The sequence below is a fragment of the Typopeltis vanoorti genome, chromosome 9, assembly GCF_054136105.1.
Source record: "Typopeltis vanoorti isolate ZY-2024b chromosome 9, IOZ_Tvanoo_1.0, whole genome shotgun sequence".
Taxonomy (NCBI): domain Eukaryota; kingdom Metazoa; phylum Arthropoda; class Arachnida; order Uropygi; family Thelyphonidae; genus Typopeltis; species Typopeltis vanoorti.
This window is the reverse complement of record NC_143557.1, coordinates 82,118,794-82,141,222: the sequence shown is the minus strand read 5'-3', so window position 1 is coordinate 82,141,222 and position 22,429 is coordinate 82,118,794. Positions and strand designations below refer to the sequence as shown.

The 22,429-nt window shown below is 35.2% G+C and overlaps 1 protein-coding gene across 4 annotated transcripts in view; it reads left to right on the top strand.

Annotated features, from left to right (window-relative positions):
* Positions 1 to 22,429, top strand: part of mxt (Eukaryotic translation initiation factor mextil) — a 446,323-nt gene that overhangs the window by 91,824 nt on the left and 332,070 nt on the right. For 3 of the 4 annotated variants that reach the window (XM_090397617.1, XM_090397616.1, XM_090397620.1), the window contains exon 7: positions 21,504 to 21,575. The exons of the other annotated variant lie outside the window; for it this stretch is intronic. In XM_090397617.1, the coding sequence (XP_090253743.1) occupies positions 21,504 to 21,575 (72 nt within the window). The remainder of the gene's footprint in view (positions 1 to 21,503; positions 21,576 to 22,429) is intronic. 4 annotated transcript variants of the gene reach the window in all.

The window sequence follows — 22,429 nt, the reverse complement described above, 5'->3', positions numbered from 1 at the left end:
AAACTTTGTTTGCTCACACTTGGATAAAGGATTAAACTAAATTTATTATACTCTAACCAAGTGGAAAATAAACTTTCAAAAGGTTTAGAAAAAAGTTCCTCTAGTTGCCGACTAGATTTGAATGCCTTTCGTCCAGTGGTCAAGCGCCGTAGAGTGCAAACGACACTTCTACTGAGCTACACAGGCTCTCCCTGGAGTTTTTAAATAAAACTAATTTTTTGCTACATGTATAAGTCATAAAATTACTTTATAACTGGAATGAGTTCATTATTTATCTAAGATTAAAACCAGTCTTGGAAATTATTGCAGAAGACCTAAAGGGTTGCAGTATATACTTATCTACATTTTAAGAATTATAGGTAGGGAGTATCAGACTGGAATGAGAATGCATGTGACATCTTAAAATAGTGCTAGTGCTGTGTCATGTGTGTGACAGAGAGATCCATAGAATATATACCCCTGTTGTAGGAAGCTCATACATTCCCATTGTAAGGAAACATTTATAGAAGTTGCTAACTTAAAGTATAATTTTTGGAAACTTTGTTTGCTCACACTTGGATAAAGGATTAAACTAAACTTATTATAGTCTAACCAAGTGAAAAATAAACTCTCAACGTAGTACAGACATGAGAGTGGCTCACATGTAAATCAACCTTACACTTTTTATTTTATGTTGCAAATTTATTTGAGATTTAAAAGATTAGTCTCTCTTGAAGGCTAAAAATTAATTGGGAGGTGTTGCCTAATAGAAATTTTAATTACACAGAGCAATGTATTATTACTTTCATAATGTTGTACAGTAATGTACTGTTTATCTGACCTTAAAAAAACAGTTATCCTTTCAAGTTTTGACCCATCAGTTGACTCATCTTGGAAATTGCACTTTCACTCATTCCTATGCAGTCAGACCTAATTTTATTACCCTTTTTTTCTTATCCTCTTAACACTGGCTGTCACTCTTTAGCATGTATCTAGAAGTATGCTAAACTGCAACATGATATGAAGTGGGTAATATAGCAGAAAAATTATGACTCAAAAAAATTTAATCACTTTTTCTTCAGAAATTCTGAAGAATACAGGTAACTCTTGTATAACATGGTATTTATACAATGTGATTTCGATATAACGTGCTCTAAAAATTGTAGTAACCCTTGTTTATTGCCGTACTTATACAACACGGTTCTGATATAACACAGTCGACGAATTGTAGTAACCCTTTATCTTTCCATATATTTTTCACCGCGCGTCTTAAAAATTAAATTTTATCTTTGTTAAATTTGTGTCTGCCTGTATCGCACATGTAGTTATAAGTAGCAAATTTATATTAGGGGAAATACCCTTTAACATGCATGTACGTCAATTGTTTACCCTATAAAGTGTTTATTGTTGAAAATTGCCTTTGTTTTCTGCCAGGAAAGCGCATTAAAAATCATAAGTGTGTTAATCTCAAGCTGAGCATTTTATTTTCTGGTGAGTTGCATACAATATGTAATGTTTTTTCATGTAAAAATTTTATTTTTATAGTAATGGCCACTTAGAGAGATTTTGCGATATGGTTGAAAACGAAATTAGTGAATTAATTGATGGGGATACAGATTTAAATGAGGAGGAACCGGTACAATTAATAGATGACCTCGAACCAAATGGCAGGAAAAGTTCTGCCAAAGATTCTAATTGTGATGAATCAGTTAAAGAATTCAGAAATTAGCAGAAGGATTGGATTTGGCAAGCAAGTTAGGAAGTTATTTTACTGATAATGATCCCTCAATGGTGCACTCTGGAAAATTCACTAGACAGTTGGATATTTGTGTAGATCCATATTATGAACAGGGTTTTGGGACTATGTAAAAATAAATAAAAAATAGAAAAAAAATCCTTAGCCCATCCACAGTAATAATGTGCTCGTTTTGTGGATAAGACAGTTGGATATTTGTGTAGATCCATATTATGAACTTAATAAAAAAAAATTGCAGCATAGTGGTAAGCAAAATCTCATTACTGACTTCTTGATAACTAACCCAGCCGAAGTATGCAACGAGAATTATACAAGTGATGTCCAAGAGATTTCAAGTGATGACAACGTCTGGCCACCGTAAATAAAGAACATCTACAAAATGTTAGTTTTGAAGACAGTGATCACGATTAAAATATGCACTTTATTTTATTTTGCCCAAAACATTTATGCATTATGTGCAATGAAGTTTACATCTGATTTGTATTTTTATAAGATTATACTATGTATTTGTTTCATAGTGTATGTTTTCTTAATTTACATGAATAAATAATTTTTTTTTTTATTGGATATGTCATTGTTGTTCATATAATTAAAAAAAACGATTTTGGAATATAACACTACTTTTCTATGTGATCTAAGTCTTGCATAACGCTATTTATATAAGGCGGCATTTCTATGGAACCTAACATCCTTGTTATATGAGGGTTCCCTGTACATGATTTATATATGACAGTTAATAAAATAATTTTTTACCAGTTCATTTTTTGTAAAGCTGGCACTTATGCATGCTATAGTTATGTATAATTACAGTAATGGATGCTTAAAAATTTGAACACCATCAAAAGATTTCCCTCAGCAATAATTTTATTCCTATCAGTGTTGTGCAAATACCCTTATCTCCCTTTTCGACAAAAGCAATACATATGGATTAACATTCATGCATTTCACATAAAATAATGGCATTTAACTGTTATATATATAAAAGAGGGAAGTGAGTCGCTCATTGTCAGTAACTTTAAATTAAGGAATGAACCCTACTAATTCTGGTTATATTCACCCACCCACCCCCACCTCTGTGCACTCATTTATGAGAGTGGTCTGAAAAGTTCTTGGCCTAGAAATGAAAAAAGAAATTTATAATTTCTAAATTATTTTTATTTTTCAACATAATCTTCCTTAAGACTAATACATTTATTACTGCAATGCTTCAGCACCATTATCCCATCCCTGTAGTGGTTCTCAGTAAGAGATCGGCAAAATACCCCTCTACAGCTGCAATCGCCTCTTGATTCGAAGAAAAATGCTGACCAGCGAGGAAGAGATAGAAGTCAGAAGGAGCCAAATCTGGGGAATATGGTGGATGGTCCAACAACTCATAGTGCAGATCCCTTAATTTTCCCATTGCCAAAACACCTTTATGGGCAGATGCATTGTCCTGATGAAAGATTATATTTTTCTTCTGCAAACTGGGTCTTTTCTTAAGAATTTTTTCATATAGTCTGCTTAAAAGATTAGAATAATATTCCCTGGTTATTGTTTTACCCTTTTCAAGATAATTAATAAACAAAATGTCTTTAGCATCCCAAAACACCGATGCCATGACCTTTCCTGCTGATGGAACCAGCTTTGTCTTCTTTGTTGCTGAACAGCCGGCTTCTGTCCACTGTTTTGACTGCTGTTTGGATTCTGGTGGGTAATGGTGAATCCAAGTCTCATCCATAGTAATAAATTGATGCACAAATCTGTTTTATTCTCATTAAAACGCTCCAAATACTGTTCAGAGATTTTCATGCTAGTGCGTTTTTGATCTGCTGTGAGCAAGCGTGGCACCCCCATCTTGCGCAAAGCTTTTTTATATGCAATTCTTCCTGCAAAATTTATTTTACACTTCCTTTTGAAATGCCTATAGTCTCAGCAATTTCATGCACTTTGTCTTGCCGGTCATCCAATACCATATCGTGCACTTGATCAATGATTTCTGGTGTTGTTACACTTTTGGGACGTCCTTCACATGGATCATCTTCAAGGCTGGTACAGCCATGTTTAAACTTAGCAGCCCATTTCTTAATTGTTGAAACCAAAGGAGAAGAGTGCCCATAAACTTTTATGAACTTTCAATGAATTTCTTTTGGCATTAAACCTTCTTTTATGGGGGGGGGGTGGGGGGGGGGGGGGGTGGGGGGGGGGGGGGGTGGGGGGGGGGGGGGGTGGGGGGGGGGGGGGGTGGGGGGGGGGGGGGGTGGGGGGGGGGGGGGGTGGGGGGGGGGGGGGGTGGGGGGGGGGGGGGGTGGGGGGGGGGGGGGGTGGGGGGGGGGGGGGGTGGGGGGGGGGGGGGGTGGGGGGGGGGGGGGGTGGGGGGGGGGGGGGGTGGGGGGGGGGGGGGGTGGGGGGGGGGGGGGGTGGGGGGGGGGGGGGGTGGGGGGGGGGGGGGGTGGGGGGGGGGGGGGGTGGGGGGGGGGGGGGGTGGGGGGGGGGGGGGGTGGGGGGGGGGGGGGGTGGGGGGGGGGGGGGGTGGGGGGGGGGGGGGGTGGGGGGGGGGGGGGGTGGGGGGGGGGGGGGGTGGGGGGGGGGGGGGGTGGGGGGGGGGGGGGGTGGGGGGGGGGGGGGGTGGGGGGGGGGGGGGGTGGGGGGGGGGGGGGGTGGGGGGGGGTAAGGATCGTCGATAAGGAATGGAAAGAAGTTTCTATTAAAACAATGATTTCTGCTTCGAAAAAACTCTGGCTAGATTGTATTTCAGTCAGTGAAGTAGTAAGCTGTGAAGAAGAGTCTGTTGTAAATGAAATTGTGTCTTTGAGTAAAGCTATGTGATTAAAGGTGAGTGATGAGGATATAGAGGAGTTAATAGATGATCATAAAACCGAACTCAGCACAGAAGACCTTCAACATCTTCACGATCAACAACAAAAAGAAGTGGAAAAAGAATTTTTTATGGAAGAGAAGGACGCCAAAGGATGCCGACCTACAAGAATTGTTCTCTGTTTGGGTTAGAACACAAGCTATTATGAAAAAATGGCACCCTAATAAGACAGTAGTGACCAAGAATATCAACTTATTCGATGACAACGTGATGGCTTATTTTAAAAATATCGAAGAAAATCGTCAGCACCAAACAACATTACATAGATTCTTCTCTGCGGAAAAAAGAGAATGTGAATCAGCATTCTTGACTCCAGCTAAGAAGCAGAAAGAAGACACTTAACAATGGGAGCATTATTTTCATCTTTGTGATTTTTATATTAAAGAAATATTCTTCACTGTTATTTTTATGTTGTAATAATTAAAATTAATAAAATAAATATAAGATTTTTTTGGTTTAATTTTTTCAAAGTTATTAACATTAAAAAAACTTAAAATAGATAAAATAAAAACAAATTATCGAAATTTTTTGGATATGGGAACGGATTATTTCACTTTCCATTATTTCTTATGTAAAATCTTGATTCGGACTTCGAAAGATTCATAGTTCGAATGGGTTTCTGGAACAAATTAAATACGAACTACGAGGCCCCACCTGTATATACATTTTAAAAGACTGAAAGAATTAGGAAACACAACAGCCATGTTACAAACAAATCCTAAAATTCATATAGTGGGGTAGTGCATTTGGAGAAAAGGGCTAGTTGAAAAGGAAAGATTCTACAACATCAAAAGGCTTATTAAAGAAAATGAAGATGTACAATAGTATTCAGATAAGAGTGCTGTTCTAATGTTGAACAAAAATATCTAATAGATAAAGCAATAATCTATTTTAAAATAATCTACTGTAAAACTTACCTGAACTGAAGATCTGGAAAATTTTTGGAAAGATGAAAGTAAGATTTGGGGTAAATATTTCAGCAAATATTTTGATGATGATGAAGAAACAGTTTCAGTAAGTTTGCTGAACAAATAAGAACAGTTTACCACTTCTCTAAAACTGCTTGAAGTTGTATATTCATACGTCATCATATGAATGAGATTTTAGTCAAATGAGTAACAAAAGGGAAGTTGAGGTCATCAATGTATCTCTCCACCCTGAATGATTTATTTATGGTACATGTGAATGGCCCTTTCTGCAGGATTTTATTTCAAGAAAGACATACTGCAGGATATATGAAGCCCTTATGTAAATGAAAGTAAGTATTAGTTGCATACATTTTAAATCCACAAGTGTAAGAATTGAATAGTGTTACTTTATTTTGTAATCATAACTAGTTTTTTAAAGCATCACTTATATTTATGATACATATGAATTCATTATGTAGCATGACTTTAAACAATTCTCATGGTAAGGTGATACAAAAGAAATAGTTGAGTTGCTGAGAGATCATTTTGCAAAGTGTATCATCCAGGTGGAAATTTTGCAGTTGCTGATGTGACAGGTGCATATCAAAATTGAGGTAGATGAACAGATGTTTAGCTTATTGAAAAGTATCGATGTGAACACAGCAGTAGGACTGGATGGCATGTCAACCCATACACTATTATGAATATGCAAGAGAATTGGCATTGCCTCTGATGAAGTTGTTAAGTCTAAGTCTCATCTCTGGCAGGGTTCTAGGGGAGTAGAAAGAGGGTAAGATAGTCTCATTGGATAAAGATGGTGCCAAGGCAGAGGTAACAAACTACAGACCAATTAATATATCAGGAGTAGTTGTTAAAGTATTGGAAAAGTTGGTAAAAGGTAAAATCCAACACTGAGTGTATAGGAATGTGATAATCTGTAATGGATAGGTCCTATTATAGTAATTTATTCACATTTGATAATTATGAAGTGGAATTGGATAAAGAAAATGGCTACACCATGATATTGCTTGAATTCTGTCAAATGCCTTTGCATTTGACAGAATACCACATGGGAAACTATTACAAAAGCTGGAGCAAATGGGAATGGATATGAAGCTAGTAGCATGGATGGGGGTAGCTGACAGACATCAGAGGCTGGTGTATGGTGGAGTGGAATCAATGAAAATAAGGATGACTAGTGAAGTACCTCAAGATTCTGTACTATTTAATTTGTATATCAGTGTATATTTAGTTGTTTGCTGATCATGCAAAACTGGGTTGAATTAATGGGTACTAGATTACAGGAAGTTGATGAGGCTAGGGACTTGGCGATAATGGTGGACAGAGAATTCAAGTTCAGAAGGCATATTGCAAAAGTTGGTAAAATAGCTCAAAGAATTACTTGGATGTTGAAAAAACATGCTAACAAATAGTCAAGTTATTATCCCTCTTTATAGGGCTATGATGTGGCTACCTTGGTTTCTTGGGGACCAGGACCAAGATGGTAGTGAAGATTCAGACACAAATGACTAAGCTGGTGATGACAACAGGGCTGTGGAATGCTCTATGAGGATAGGTTGATGGTGCGTGTGTGTGGGTTACAAAGTTTAGTTGATAGGCAGAAAAGAGAGGACATGATAGAAACCTTGAAGATATTAAAGAGGTTTAATAAACTTGATGCAAAGGAAATTTTTCATTATATGAAAAATAGAGAATTAGGCATCAACTAAGGAAGTTGTGTAATAGTGTGGTTAGTAGGGGTGTGCAGACTACATTTTTTTGAGTGAAGAGTGGTGAATGAGTGGAATGAATTGCCAGAATTAGTTGAGTTCCCTGACAGTGAATGAATTTAAGTAGACGTTTATGTTTTGTGTGTATAATAGTTAGTTTGGGTCTCCCATGATAAGTGTATGGACTTCATGGAGATACCAAATAATATTTATATAAAGCAGACCTTTGGGCCTTTTTTTTTTTTGTGGCTAAGAGATTTAAGTTGTGTTTCTGGAGCCTTGTGTGAAGGTATTGAAACCCCTTATGCTTCAAAGTGAAGAAAAGTTTCATTAAAAAATAGTTTAAAATATGGAAGCTGTCATTAACATCTTGCAACAAGAACCAACATAGCTTATACCAGAGAAGCAAAAAATTTTGTTTATATCCAGTTTCTTCAGTTGTGATAGGTGATGCGGTTTTTATCTTAAAATTTGAGGATATGTATTCCAAATCAACACTGAAGCATGAATGTAATATGGACAGCGTGTCTATCATATCCCTGTTAATAATGGCTTTTAAAAGTTAAATTCTATTAATGTAACAATTAATGTACATGTAATTAATGTGCATCTACTTTTCTTTTAGTAGCTCATGTCACACATCTCAATATATCCTGAGCACACCATAGTGTATAAGAAACTAGTTGAATAAATTTATTTTATTTTATTTTATTTATTATTATTATTTATTTTTTTTTGTGGTTATACATTATTATTAGCCACAGTTAAAAGCTGTAGCATTAAAAATAACTGTTACAGATAAATTCTGGTAAAACACAATATTATTTCATGTATATAATGTAATTTACTTAGGAGGAGAGAAGAAACATCAAGCAGGCATAGGTATAATATTGAATAAACAAGTGGCAGGATGTGTAGAAGGCTACTGACAAATCTCAGACAGAGTTTTTGTGGTAAAGATGAAAGAAGAACCAAGAAATATTTTACTTATATTTATTTTTATACTTGTGATTTTGAGGAGGTAGAGAGAGTTTATGGTGATATAGAAAAGGATTTGAAATGTAAAGACACGAAAGATATAATACAGGGCGATATGAATGCAAAAATCGGAAGAGGAAGGGAGGAAGATATTGTTGGGTATATGGATTGGGAGTGAGAAATGAAAGAGCAGATATGTTGTTGGATTTCTGTAGAAAACATGATTTGACAATTATGAACACTTGGTTTAAAAAACATCCAAGAAGATTGTATATGTGGAAAGCCCCAGGGGAGGATATAAATAATAGAAGAAATCAAATAGATTATATTTTGATAAACAAAAGATATAGAAATAATATAAAAGATGTGACAACATATCCAGGAGCAGACTGTAATACAGCTCATATATTGTTATCAACTAAGATGAAAATTAATTTAAAAAAAGTAATTACAAAGAAACAAAATAAATCATGGAATATAGAGTAGCTGTTGAAAGTTTATTTTTTCACTTGGTTAGAGTATAATAAAATTAGTTTAATCCTTTATCCAAGTGTGAGCAAACAAAGTTTGCGCCTGAAGTATCTTCAGGACTAGGGTAAAGTGATACAACACCAGGGCAACTCGTTGCAAAGGTGGAGAAAGCTACCAACACTCCTAACTCAGTATCTCCTATAATGCAAAACACATCTCCTTGCGGATATGTCTAATGTTATGCATTAAGGGAAGGGCCACTACCCAGACTAGTTTCAACCTTTATTGAGGTCTCTTCAGTGGGAGCCAGGCCCTAGTGGAAATACCAGGCAGAAGCATTAGCAGGTCATCTCGACCTATAGGAGTTGCCAAATGGTGTGCCACCCTTTTTTAATAAATTACTCTGGATTTAGAGAAAGATGTTGAAAGTTTATTTTTTCACTTGGTTAGAGTATAATAAAATTAGTTTAATCCTTTATCCAAGTGTGAGCAAACAAAGTTTGCGCCTGAAGTATCTTCAGGACTAGGGTAAAGTGATACAACACCAGGGCAACTCGTTGCAAAGGTGGAGAAAGCTACCAACACTCCTAACTCAGTATCTCCTATAATGCAAAACACATCTCCTTGCGGATATGTCTAATGTTATGCATTAAGGGAAGGGCCACTACCCAGACTAGTTTCGACCTTTATTGAGGTCTCTTCAGTGGGAGCCAGGCCCTAGTGGAAATACCAGGCAGAAGCATTAGCAGGTCATCTCTACCTATAGGAGTTGCCAAATGGTGTGCCACCCTTTTTTAATAAATTACTCTGGATTTAGAGAAAGATGTTGAAAGTTTATTTTTTCACTTGGTTAGAGTATAATAAAATTAGTTTAATCCTTTATCCAAGTGTGAGCAAACAAAGTTTGCGCCTGAAGTATCTTCAGGACTAGGGTAAAGTGATACAACACCAGGGCAACTCGTTGCAAAGGTGGAGAAAGCTACCAACACTCCTAACTCAGTATCTCCTATAATGCAAAACACATCTCCTTGCGGATATGTCTAATGTTATGCATTAAGGGAAGGGCCACTACCCAGACTAGTTTCGACCTTTATTGAGGTCTCTTCAGTGGGAGCCAGGCCCTAGTGGAAATACCAGGCAGAAGCATTAGCAGGTCATCTCTACCTATAGGAGTTGCCAAATGGTGTGCCACCCTTTTTTAATAAATTACTCTGGATTTAGAGAAAGATGTTGAAAGTTTATTTTTTCACTTGGTTAGAGTATAATAAAATTAGTTTAATCCTTTATCCAAGTGTGAGCAAACAAAGTTTGCGCCTGAAGTATCTTCAGGACTAGGGTAAAGTGATACAACACCAGGGCAACTCGTTGCAAAGGTGGAGAAAGCTACCAACACTCCTAACTCAGTATCTCCTATAATGCAAAACACATCTCCTTGCGGATATGTCTAATGTTATGCATTAAGGGAAGGGCCACTACCCAGACTAGTTTCGACCTTTATTGAGGTCTCTTCAGACATATCCGCAAGGAGATGTGTTTTGCATTATAGGAGATACTGAGTTAGGAGTGTTGGTAGCTTTCTCCACCTTTGCAACGAGTTGCCCTGGTGTTGTATCACTTTACCCTAGTCCTGAAGATACTTCAGGTGCAAACTTTGTTTGCTCACACTTGGATAAAGGATTAAACTAATTTTATTATAGAGTAGCTGAAAATACCAAATACGGTGAATAAATTCACAAAGAAAGTAGAGGAAGAAATGAAGGAGAAAAATATACAAGGAAGTGATAATGTAAGTGAAAAATAGAAGATTCTGAAAGAAAGCATAATTGCTGCTATAGAATTACATTTAGCCAAAAAAGAGGAGGAAAGAGAGAAAAGAAAAAACCATAGATGACAGAAAATATTTTTAGAAAAATAATAAAAAGAAGAAGAAAGCTAGTTAATAGTTAAACAGAGGAGGAAAAAAAGCAGTATAAAGACTTGAATAGGGAGTTACAAAGAGAGAGAGAGAGAGAGAGAGAGAGAGAGAGATAAGAAGGAAAACAGAAAAGTGGTTAAATGAAATGAGTAAAGACACAACAGCAAAGGCAGAAAGAATGACATAAAATGTGTTTATAAAAACATTAATGTGATGACAGGAAGGAGAAAGATACAAAAGACTGGAGTAGTCAAGAATGAAAGAGGTGAAATTCTGATAGAAAAAGAGTACAGGTATCTCTCTATTAACGCGGTTAATTAATTCCTCGATGTTACCACGTGTATCAAAATCGCATTAATCAAATCTAATAATCAATGGTAAAAATTACAATTCGTCCATGATCAATTACTGTATTAATCATTTGTTTTATATGGTACTCTTTTAGGAAAGATAAAAAATGAATGCAAAGTGAATACCTACATTATTTGCTGCAATTTTTTTATCAAAAGAGTTATTAAGAGTCGTTTGAATAGTTTGTTTTTTCTTATCGGCATAAATTCTACGATAACAAGCAAAATGACTCTCCAGACCTTGGCAAACAAGCAATAAAACATAAAGAAAAAACACTGCAAATATAATACATGATGGTACAAATTAAGTGGATGTTGAATCCAACATTATTTCATAGCCGAATATAGAAATTACAAGAGTTTCGTGCCGAATATATAGAAACTAAAAGTTTCGGCGGATGCAAGCATAAGCAACCTTATGGGCAACTCGTGGTAAAGGTGGAGTAAGCTCCAGATCACTTTCCTTAGTATTTTCCATAATGTAAAGCACATCTCCTAGAGGACATGTATGATAAATAAGCCTTGGCTCTCTGTTTCAGTGATACATGATGGTTTATTTATTTTCAGTTACAATCTAGAAATTATTGAACAAAGAATTAAAAAATAACCCAACTAAACCATACTATACTGACATCGGAGGTCGCGGTATCCCTCAGATACAATTTACTGTCAAATATCACAGACCTTTATATAACGTGTTAAACCAAACTGACAGCAATAAACAGTGCGGAATATCACTCGTAGTATATGAATGCACAGCTACTCATGACCTCCAAGCTATACACTGAATTGTGTAAGAATATTTATAATAAACATTTTGCATGTATCTGTCAGATCAGCTGCGAGCTCTGCAGGGTTAATGGCACGTTAATCAAAACTCTTGCCGCATATATCAAGGGATTGCCACAATTAATTTCGCAGCGTTAAGCAAGGGATACCTTTATCCCATCTCTGTAATATCTGAATAGATATTACAGAGATGGGAGGAATATGTAGTAAACTGTATGAAGACAGAGAAAGAGAGGAAAATCAGATGAACAAGTTTATTGGGCAGAGGTTATACATCATGAGGGAGGAATTGAATCTAGCAATTCAAAAGATGAAAGAAGGAAAATCTCCCTGAATAGATGGTATACAGATAGAACTTATCAGAAATATAGGTGAAAAATGTATGGAAGAGTTATGGCAAATTATTAACTGATTTTATGAAGGACAAGAATTACCAGAGGAGTTTAGAAGATCAATTTTTATCCCCATTCCAAAAAAGATGGGAGTTTTAGAATGATAAGTCTTATAACTCGCACAGCAAAAATTCTGGCACAAATAATTTTGGAGAGAATTAAGAGTAAAATAGAAAAAGAAATGAATGAAGAACAGTTTGGTTTCTGAACCAACAGAGGAACTAGAGAGGCTATAACTTGTCTAAGAATTATTGGGGAGAAAACACTAAACCATGGTGGAAAGGTGTTTTGGGGGTTTCTAGATTTTGAAAAGGCATTTGATACAGTGAAACATAAAAGGCTTTTTTGATATTTTAGAAGATATTGATATTGACGCGTATGATTTGGAAACCTTAAAGAGAATATATTGGACACAAACAGCATCAGTGTGTAAATGGAGAGGAAACAGGAGAATTCCTGGTGGAGAGAGAGGAGTTAGATAAGGATGTAAGTTATCACCATTATTATTTAACCTTTATAGTGAACAGATGCTTAGACCTGCACTTGAGGATGAAGAAGAAAGAATAGAAATAAATGGAATAATCATCAATAACTTATGCAGATGATGTAGTGGTAATGGCATAAAGCGAAAATGGATTACAACAAATTGTTCAAAGAATTGAAAACTCCTGTAAAAAGTATGGACTAAGGAAAGGATTAACACAAAGAAGACCAAGATAATGATATTGGGCAGAAAAATAGGAGACAATGCAAAGATGAGATGTGGAGGAAAGATTTTAGAAGTGGAAAGATTTCAATATTTAGATAATTGAATCTCAGAGAAAGGAACTTCAGAGTTGGACATTAGAATAGGTAAAGCTAAATCAGCATTTATTGAAATGAAGAGAATTTTAATAAGAATATTAAAATAGATGTGAGAATTGGAATAGTTAAAGCAACAGTCTGGAGCATTGCAAGTTATGGAAGTGAGTCATGGACACTCAGAAAGAGAGATATGCTATACACAGAGAATATCAAATCAAGAAGTTTTAAGAAGAGTTAGGATGGAAAGAACACTGCTTAAGAAACATTATGCTCCTTAAGAAAATAAGCATTCTTGTGTGTTGCTTTGTATTTAGAGAAGCCACATGAAAAATTTTCAGAAATATGGTATATCTTAATAACATCATTTTGTTTTCATTGTATATATGTTTCTTGTGTTATTTTTGTGTATTTTTTATTAAGCGAGACATCCAAGGAGTTAGGGACTCATCGAGGGAGGCCACGTACTACTTGCATCCACTGTCAAATGTGATCTTGAATTCATCCACATTACCTGCACTCACCATCTCCATTAGCAATCCTTCCAATCATACATCACTCTACAAGAGAAAAATGCAGCTTCATTTCTGTCTTGATGGCATTCATTCTCAATTTCCATAAAATTTTCTTGTTCTTCCCTACTCTCTATAAAATGAAAAATTCCATTTATTGATATCCCATTTAATCCCTTCCAGAAGTTTATAAGTCTCAATTATATTACCTGTTTTGTTTGCTGGCAACTACACTCCACAAATTCTCAGTCTACATAATCTTGATATAATTTTCAACATGCCTTTGAACTCTCTCCACTGTATCAGAATCACTATGCAAACCAGGGAACCAGACCTGCACATAATAGTCCAAGTGAGGTTTTATCAAGACCTCGTGAACAGGCAAAATCACTTCCTTACTTTACATGTCAAGATTTTAGTATTACAATTATCCTCTAAGTTGTATTTGCAATCTTTACTTTATAGCCCTTGAACTTCAACTTCCTATCTACTAAAACATCAAGATCCCTAGCCTGATCAGTTTCTTTTAACATAATCCCACCAATATAATGTGACTTTACATTTATTAACATTGAACTGACAGCAATTTTCACATGGCCAGAATTCCAGTCTATTCAAATCATTATGGTTGTCTCCTGTCAAATCCCTCCTAATATCATTACTGTATGGATTGAATAACAGTGTACCAAAAGCTGATCCTTGCAGTACACCACTGGTTACTTTAAATTTTGCAGACTCCCCCATATACCAATTTTTGATATCTGCCAGTCAGCCATCCATGCCAATATTTTATGATCAGATCCCATATTCTCCAATTTATGCAACTATGCTATATTCTGTCAAAAGCCTTAGCAAAGTCATGGTATTGGTGATTGTGATGAAATCAGTCATATGTTTTCAGATAGGTATGATGTAATTAATTGAAAGAAATGGAAAGGCTGTGCCATGATATGGCTATACCATATCATGGCATAGCCATTCCCCCCCTCTAACTCGATTGGTAACATTATTGCAGAATGCGAGCAAGTTGCTTAAACATGACCTTTCCTTAGTAAATTCATGCTGTTCAATGTAAAGTATAGATTGTCTACCAAAACCATTTCTGTATTCTAGCGTACACTAAATTTTCAAAATCTTCAGAACTCCTTGAGGAGATACTGATACATTGCTAGTTGGACACACAACACCTTGTGCAGTGGGATTAGCATATATTCTTTCCACTCCTGTGGAATCTTCCCTGTTCTGAGGCTCCAGCCAGTTCAGTGCTACATACTGTTTTAGTATCCATGTTGATATCCCATAGTTCCTTCTGCCAAGCTCTTATTCAGTTTATGCAGCAGCTTTAATACCTCATCATATACCTGAGTTTCTTTATCCAGTGAAGAGGCAGCAGTGAGCTCAGTGTTGCATACACTAGGTTGATAGGTTTTAGCAAAATGGGCACTCATTAGTTGAATAATCTCTTCTGCCAACCAAATGTACATTTGGTAGGAAAAGTTTGAAACTTTGCCAACCAAATTGTACTCTCTGTTGGCTTAAACCACAAATACTATGATGGTGCAACATAATGAGCTTTCATGCTGACTGAGGTATCACCTAGTTCCCCCCCTCCCTCCCTCCCCTGTTTTCATCAAAGATCCAGAACAGACAGTGGAAAGTCAGCTGCTAGACTTATCTAGAAGAAGCAATAAATCCAATATCACAAAAGCTAAAGATAGCGACCATCAATATAAGGAGTATTAATAGAAAGGAAATCCAGCTTGCAGAAGAACTGGAAAAATACCATATGGAAATAATTAGCATCAATGAAACAAAGAAAACTAACTACTAACACTTATTTTGAGCAAAAACCAACAGCACGTTACACATGGGAAAGTCCGGATGGAAGATACAAAAATCAATTAGACTATATTGTAGTCAGTAAACGTTATTTCAATGGAATACGGAACTCAAAGGTGATGCCAAGTGCTGACTGTGGATCTGATCATAGACTGGTCTTAATGAAGATGAATATTTGCCTGAAAACAATAAAATTTAAAAGAAGTCAACTCCTAAAATGGGATCTGCAAATTGTACAAAATCCAATAATAAAATCAAAATTCAATGAAAATATTTCAGAACTTCAGTCTGAACAATTGCAAAATGAAATGAACCACAAGTTCATTTCGTTTTGACTAAATGAATAGACTACAAGCAGCTATCATAACATCTGCTAAAAACCACATCGACAAACAAGAAGAAAGAAAGAAAAAACCATGGATAACTCAGGGGTAATCAACCTTATTGATGAAAGAAGAACATGGAAAAGAGGAGCAAATGAAGAAGATGGTTTAAGATATAAAACTTTGGATAAAAGAATCAAACAGTTATGTAAAAGATTGAAAGAAAACTGGATAAATAGGCAGTGCACTGAGATAGAACTAGAAACAAATAGGAACAAAACCAGACAAGCATTCCTGAAAGCGAAAGAACTTAATGGAAAAGCAAAACGTACATAGTCTAATAACATCAAGGACAACGATGGAAACATGCTCATTGATAAGTAAAAGATAAATGATGGGTGGAGTATTTATCAGACCTCTATGATGATGATAATGGTAACATGTTAGTTGATTCACAACACCTTAAGTTAAACGTAACAACAGATACCACTCTACCCACAAGAAAGGAGATAGAACATGCAATCAAGAATCTTCCTAATAATAAATCCCCTGGATGTGATAATATTCTGGCTGAGCTGTTGAAAGCTTTGGCTGGCAATAATAACTATTTAGTGGAATCCATTCAGGACATCTATAAAACAATACATTTATCTGAAGTTTTTACAACATCTATCTGCATACCAATTCCAAAGAAACATAATGCGCAAAATTTCGACAATTGCAGAACTGTGAGCCTAATATCCCATGCATCTAAAATTATTTTAACCATTGTTAACAAACAAATTGAAAGAGCCATAAGCAGTGAATTGAGTGAACAACAGAAAGGGCTTCAGAAGAGGAATGGGAACCATTAATGCTATCCTGGAACTAAAAATACTAATAGAAAGATCACTTGAAAAATATGAATATTTACATATGCTTCATAGACTTTCAGAAGGCTTTTGACCAGGTAAAACATAATAAAATGTTCAACATATTAGATAAATTAGACATAGAAGATCATGTACTTAAGATTATAAAAATGATTTACACCAAACAGAAAATGCAGCTGTTTAACAATGAGACTTCTATAGTGAAAATAAAAAGAGGAGTTAGACGAGGTTGTATCCTTTCACCAAATCTATTTAATATCTATAGTGAGACAGTGATGAAAAAGATTGGAAAATAGGAATTAGTATCAATGGTATAAAATACAACAATCTTAGATATGCTGATGATACCATTCTAATAGCAGAAAACAGAAACAAATTAATCAAATTACTGCAGCTACTAATTGAAGAAGGTAAAGAATTTGGATTAAACATAAATGCAAAAAAGACCAAATTTATGAAAATCTCAAAAGAAAGCAGATTCAAGCCAGAAATATTCATAAACAATATGAAAATTGAACATACAACAGAATACAAATATTTAGGCACTTACTTTATTGCAGATGGAAAGCAAGATAAAGAAATAAAAATAAGAACAGCCATAGCTAAAGATGCATTCTGGAAAAATAAAGATCTGCTCAGAAGTTCTGTGAGTATCGAGACAAAGAAAAGAATGATAAGAACATTAGTGTGGCCAATTTTCACATATGGAAGTGAGATCTGGATATTCAAGAAGAGAGTAAGGCAACAGATAATGGCCTTTGAAATGTGGTGCTATAGGAGAGCTGTGAAAATCCCATGGACAGAACATGTGATGTCTTACAGAGAATGAGAACACAGAGATCTTTTATTACAGGAAATGATCCAGAGAAAGATGAGATTAGCAGGACATGTACTGAGAGGTTCAGCAGTTTTAGAAGGAAAAATTATAGGAAAAGGATCAAGAGGCAAAAAACAGAGGACATGGCTTGAAGATATAAGATTATGGACAGGATCACATGGCTATGCAGAAAAAAAAGGAAAGTCACCAACAGAGAGAACTGGAAGGACATGGTGCTGCACCCTCTCACTGAGGAAGCTACATGAAGAAGAAGAAACAAAGAAAGCAGAAACAGGTGAGATCTTACTAAAATAAGTATAGAATGTTATATTCAAGCAATAATGATCAAGGAAAGAAAGGAGTAACGATAACATTCAACACCAAATATGAAGATAAATTTCTTGATTAGAAAGCAATCTCAACTAGAGTTATATGGGCAAACTTCAAAATAGAAAAATGGATAATGAAACTTAGTTTTGTCTGTGGTCTCACATCAAGATTCTTCTAAGGAAGAAGTGGGCGAAATTTTTCAAGTCACTTGAGCAGACAGCTTACATGGAAAAAAAGTGGTACGTGTTGGGGATCTAAACAGCAGAGTAGAAAGTGAATCCCCCAAGGTATATAGTAATGTTGTGGGAAAATTTAGAGGAAAAAAAAAGTAATTCTAATAATAATGCTAAGTATCTGCTGGAATCTGCTCAAGATATGGACTATTCATTACTAAAACAATGTTTCAACAAACTATGTGCACAAGTTCATCTGGAGAGAAGACAGAAGAAATAAGAAAAGCCTCATTGACCATGTTATTGTTGATAGAATCTTTTATAAGAATTGTTCAGCTGAAGATGAGTTAGCCAGTCTCATAGGGAGATGAGTTTTTTCTATAAACTTGGGTTTTTTTCATTTCACAAAGTTGCAAACTAGCCAGAAGAACACAGTTAACAGACACAGCAGGTGCTGCTCAAGTCTTGTAACCTTAGTTCTTCAGCCATAATTTAAAAACAGTAACAATCTACATTAAACTGACAACTATTAACCTTTGCCTACAGTGTCAATCTGTTTAAATAATCCTATAGGATCTCCACATCACCTTTAACTTTTGCTCTTCCTAGTTTTGCATAATCAGTAAATAGCTAGTACTGCATACCATTCCTTTTAATGTGCAAATTAAACAGCAACATCCCCCTCTAGCATACCACTGGTCACCTGGATTCTACTGTACTGTATACTAGACTCTGATGCCTCTCAGCTAATCACTTGTGTTATATTCCTTCTACAATGTTTCTCTATCTCTCACAGTTCCAATTGATGAAGGTACCCATTCATTTAACTCTGTCATGATTTATTCCTATATCCTCCTGAACTGGGTATGTAGTCTGATAACACTTCCCACAAACTCCCCCCCCCCCTCCGGTCACTTCTCTTGTAGTTTCTTATGCTGTCGGACTGCTCTTACTTCGGATTGCTTTTAACTTGCAGTTAAAAGCTGCCTCTTGTGTTTCTTATAATCACCAGCTGTGAGTTATACATATATCCATTTTTAACTGAAAATTCTACATTTAGCAACTTCTCAGGTCAAGACCACATAAACATTCTCCTCAGTTGGAGGTAGGGTGGCTACCTCTCCTTGTTATGGATACATCTTTTGATTCTGTTACCAGATCCAGCATTCCAAATTCTAGGTTCTCTCCATCACATGCTGTTTCAGGCAATTATCTCTTGGTTGCTACATAAATCCCCTTTTCATTCTGCCAATACTGTTTCTGCTCTGTATCCCCAAAGTTGAAGTCATAATTACATAGCTTGTACTCATTCTGTTGTGTTATGATGCATAGTGTCTACATCTTTGCCCTCTCTTCCCTCCAGAAGCCTGCAAGCTTATAGCAACAACTAACTATATATTTTATCCTGTTAATCTATCTCACCAGATATTCTCAAATGAACCTCCCTCACCCTTGCATTCCTTTTATTATCATCAGTAATACTTCTCTCCCCTTGTCTTATTTTCTCTCTCTTCTCTATATCCTCCTTGAAAATATAGTGTCCCTTAAATTCTGTACCTATATCACATTCGGTCAACTAAAATAATTTTTAGCCTTGTTGAATTGACTGTTGCTGAAAATATCTCGCTCCTCTTCCTAGTGCAAGTGATATTTGCACACATCTATTACAAATATTCCTATGGGACCATATCTGCCCTTGCATCTTGTATTCACCAAACCATTCAGATTTGGTGGACTTGATCTGTGAAGTTATTACTTCTTTTGAGAAATGGCAAAGCATTTCTTCAAAAGAAGTAATAACTTCACTCTGACTGATGAAATTTGTATAAAGAATTTCCATAAAAGTTTGTATAGTTTTGGTTTCAGTTGATTGTAGTGAAAAAATTAGGCATAATGATAGAATAATTATGATACATATACTATATAAACTGTTACTTAAAAACTTTTTAACACATAAGTTAAAAATGATTCTAGATTCATTTGTTGCAATGATAGATGATTGTTGCAGATTATTATCATGTTCATCTATTCCACATGTATGTCACTTACATTATTTCTCCTCTCTGACCTATGTTTCAATTGATGAATTCTTGAACACAGCGTATCTAATTATTTCTTAAATTCATAGTTCTTAATTCATAATTGTGTCATCTTTCTCGTTTCTTATCCCTTTCCCTTCTGTTTCACCTGTTTTTCTTTTTTTTTTTCCAGGCCACAACACTTTTTTTTTTACCCAAGTTGTTTTAATAACTGTGACTTTGCCTACTATTATTCAGCTCACATTTTCGTCAATTTATACAGTATTTTTCATTTTTTCCTTTCAGTTGCACTCCTTTTTTTAATTTTTTAATATAAACTTCTCTGCCATCCTGTTTCATTCCAAAAGCTACTTGCTATCTTAAATGAATTCAGTATCTCTGACACTGAAAAAAATCTTAGTAAGAGCTAAGTGAGGCAGAGAATTTGTTCTGGCCATTTTATCACTTGCACACAATTAGACACATTGGTCTTATAAACCACACAGCTCTAATAACAAAATAAGCAAGACAGTCTTACACTATCCTTACTTGTTAGAGACCTCAAGGGACTTGAGGGAAAAAAATGCTATGTTTGGTCTCTAGAGTAGGGCTCCCAGGTTATCTAATTCTTATTTCATCCATGGTACTAATATATGATATAGGTTTACTCTTTCATGGGTGAAATTTACATGAAAATTGTATACAATCATAAAAAAATATATATTTTTAATTTCATTCCTGTATAATGATATATCATTCATTATCACAACAACAGTTGAATTTAGGCCTGTATTTTAGCATATGCACTATAGACATAATTTTGCTTTACTGAATTTTCAATTAAAATGATCCAATTGTAGCAAAACAAATATTATTATGCATACTCCTCCAAGGAGGGAGGGCTCCATTAGTGTTACTCATACTTCAATATCTGTCATCTCTCCCTCTCTCCACTTGGGTATGTTCAGTAAAGATGCATCTTCCACATTCCATTAGAAGAACCAGAACCTCGCATATTTCCTAACCACATTCCTTAGCCAGCTGAGGAGGGAGGACCTTGAGTTCTGCCTTCATTAATCTGGTAGAGGTAGAACTTGTTAACTATAGTAAGTCTATATTTATTATGTTTCTGTCTTTTTGTAAGGATTCAAAATACCAAATTTGAGTAAAATTTGCCTTGAGTTATTATTCAAGTAATTAAGTAATTCAGACAGATTATTCAATAATTCATTAAATTTAGGATGCCATGATGGAGTCCTAGAATAACTTGTTTATACATGGATATATATAAATGTAACAAGTACAATAAACACAGTACTTCTGTTTTTACTTTCCAAATTTTACATTGCCTTCCATTGATCTTTCTATTCTCCTTTGCTTATTACTGATGGTTTTGATCCTTAATGATAAACTAACTTTACAGTCCATTTAAGTTCACTTGGGTTTGGATCAAAGAGCACTTTGACCAACTTGATTCTTGAAAAAATATTTTACTTTGTAGATGGGAAAAAAAATCCTTAATTATTTTATGAAAGAAGGCTTTTCATTTTGATGTGAATGATTGATTTATAATAGTGTATAAATAAAAATTAATTAAGCTGGATCTAAAAATAACTTATCTAGAAGTACTAAAGTTTTCTTGGAAAAAAAAACAAACGTGTATCACTTAATAATATCATTTTTTTTCTTCAAGTGATGGGTATCAAAGGACGGCGTGTACACTTGATTGAAGAACTGAGTGATACAATCATATCATTTCAGAGAGGTGAAGTAATGGTTTTTTGTAATGTTCTGCATGTTTTATTGAGCATGCTTATGCATTTGTACATAGTATAAATCTACACTGAAAAGTAGTACTGTTTTGTTGTTTGTGATTGAAGCAATGATATATTGTGATATTTATATTGGTAATTTGCGAAGTAAAAGAAGCTTAAGTTGTTTAAAGTTAAAACAATTTGTAAACTGATAAAGACACCCTTGCTTTGTATATTTATTGTTTTTATTGTATTATTTTCTTCTTCCTTCTGGCAGCTTAATCTGTGACTTAGGCAAGTCTGCTGCTCAGATTATTCACATCTGTGAGCTTCTGTTCTGGGCATAATTCCTTCTGCTCTTCTGCATATTTTCCTTATCTAATCACTTCTTTTGATTTTTTTCCGTTCCACTTTCAGAATTTGTTATTTGTTTCTTCTTGAGAGATGAGAGACTTACTCTACTTATTTAAATCCTTCATCTCAATTTTGTGATCTGTTTCTATTACATTCGTATATTATCATTTCTCTGATATTTCATCTTCATTATTCTTGTTGTCATGATATTCTTATTTATGTCCTCGCTGTTCCTCTTCTTCCATCTCCCAAATGTTCACCATACATGTTCATATTATATAGAGGTGTTTAGAGGTGTTATTATTGGCTTGCACCCTCTTGTGACACGCTCTCTGCTATTGCACTTCATTTATTTGAGTTGGCTTTGATGTTGTTTCACATCTATATTTACTTAAATGTTTCATAGGTAAACTATTTTACTATTTTTTTAAAAATCACTTTTCACTTATGATTCATCCTAATTTGTCTTTGTACTCTTTTCTTTAAATATTAATTTTGACTTTTCCCTGGC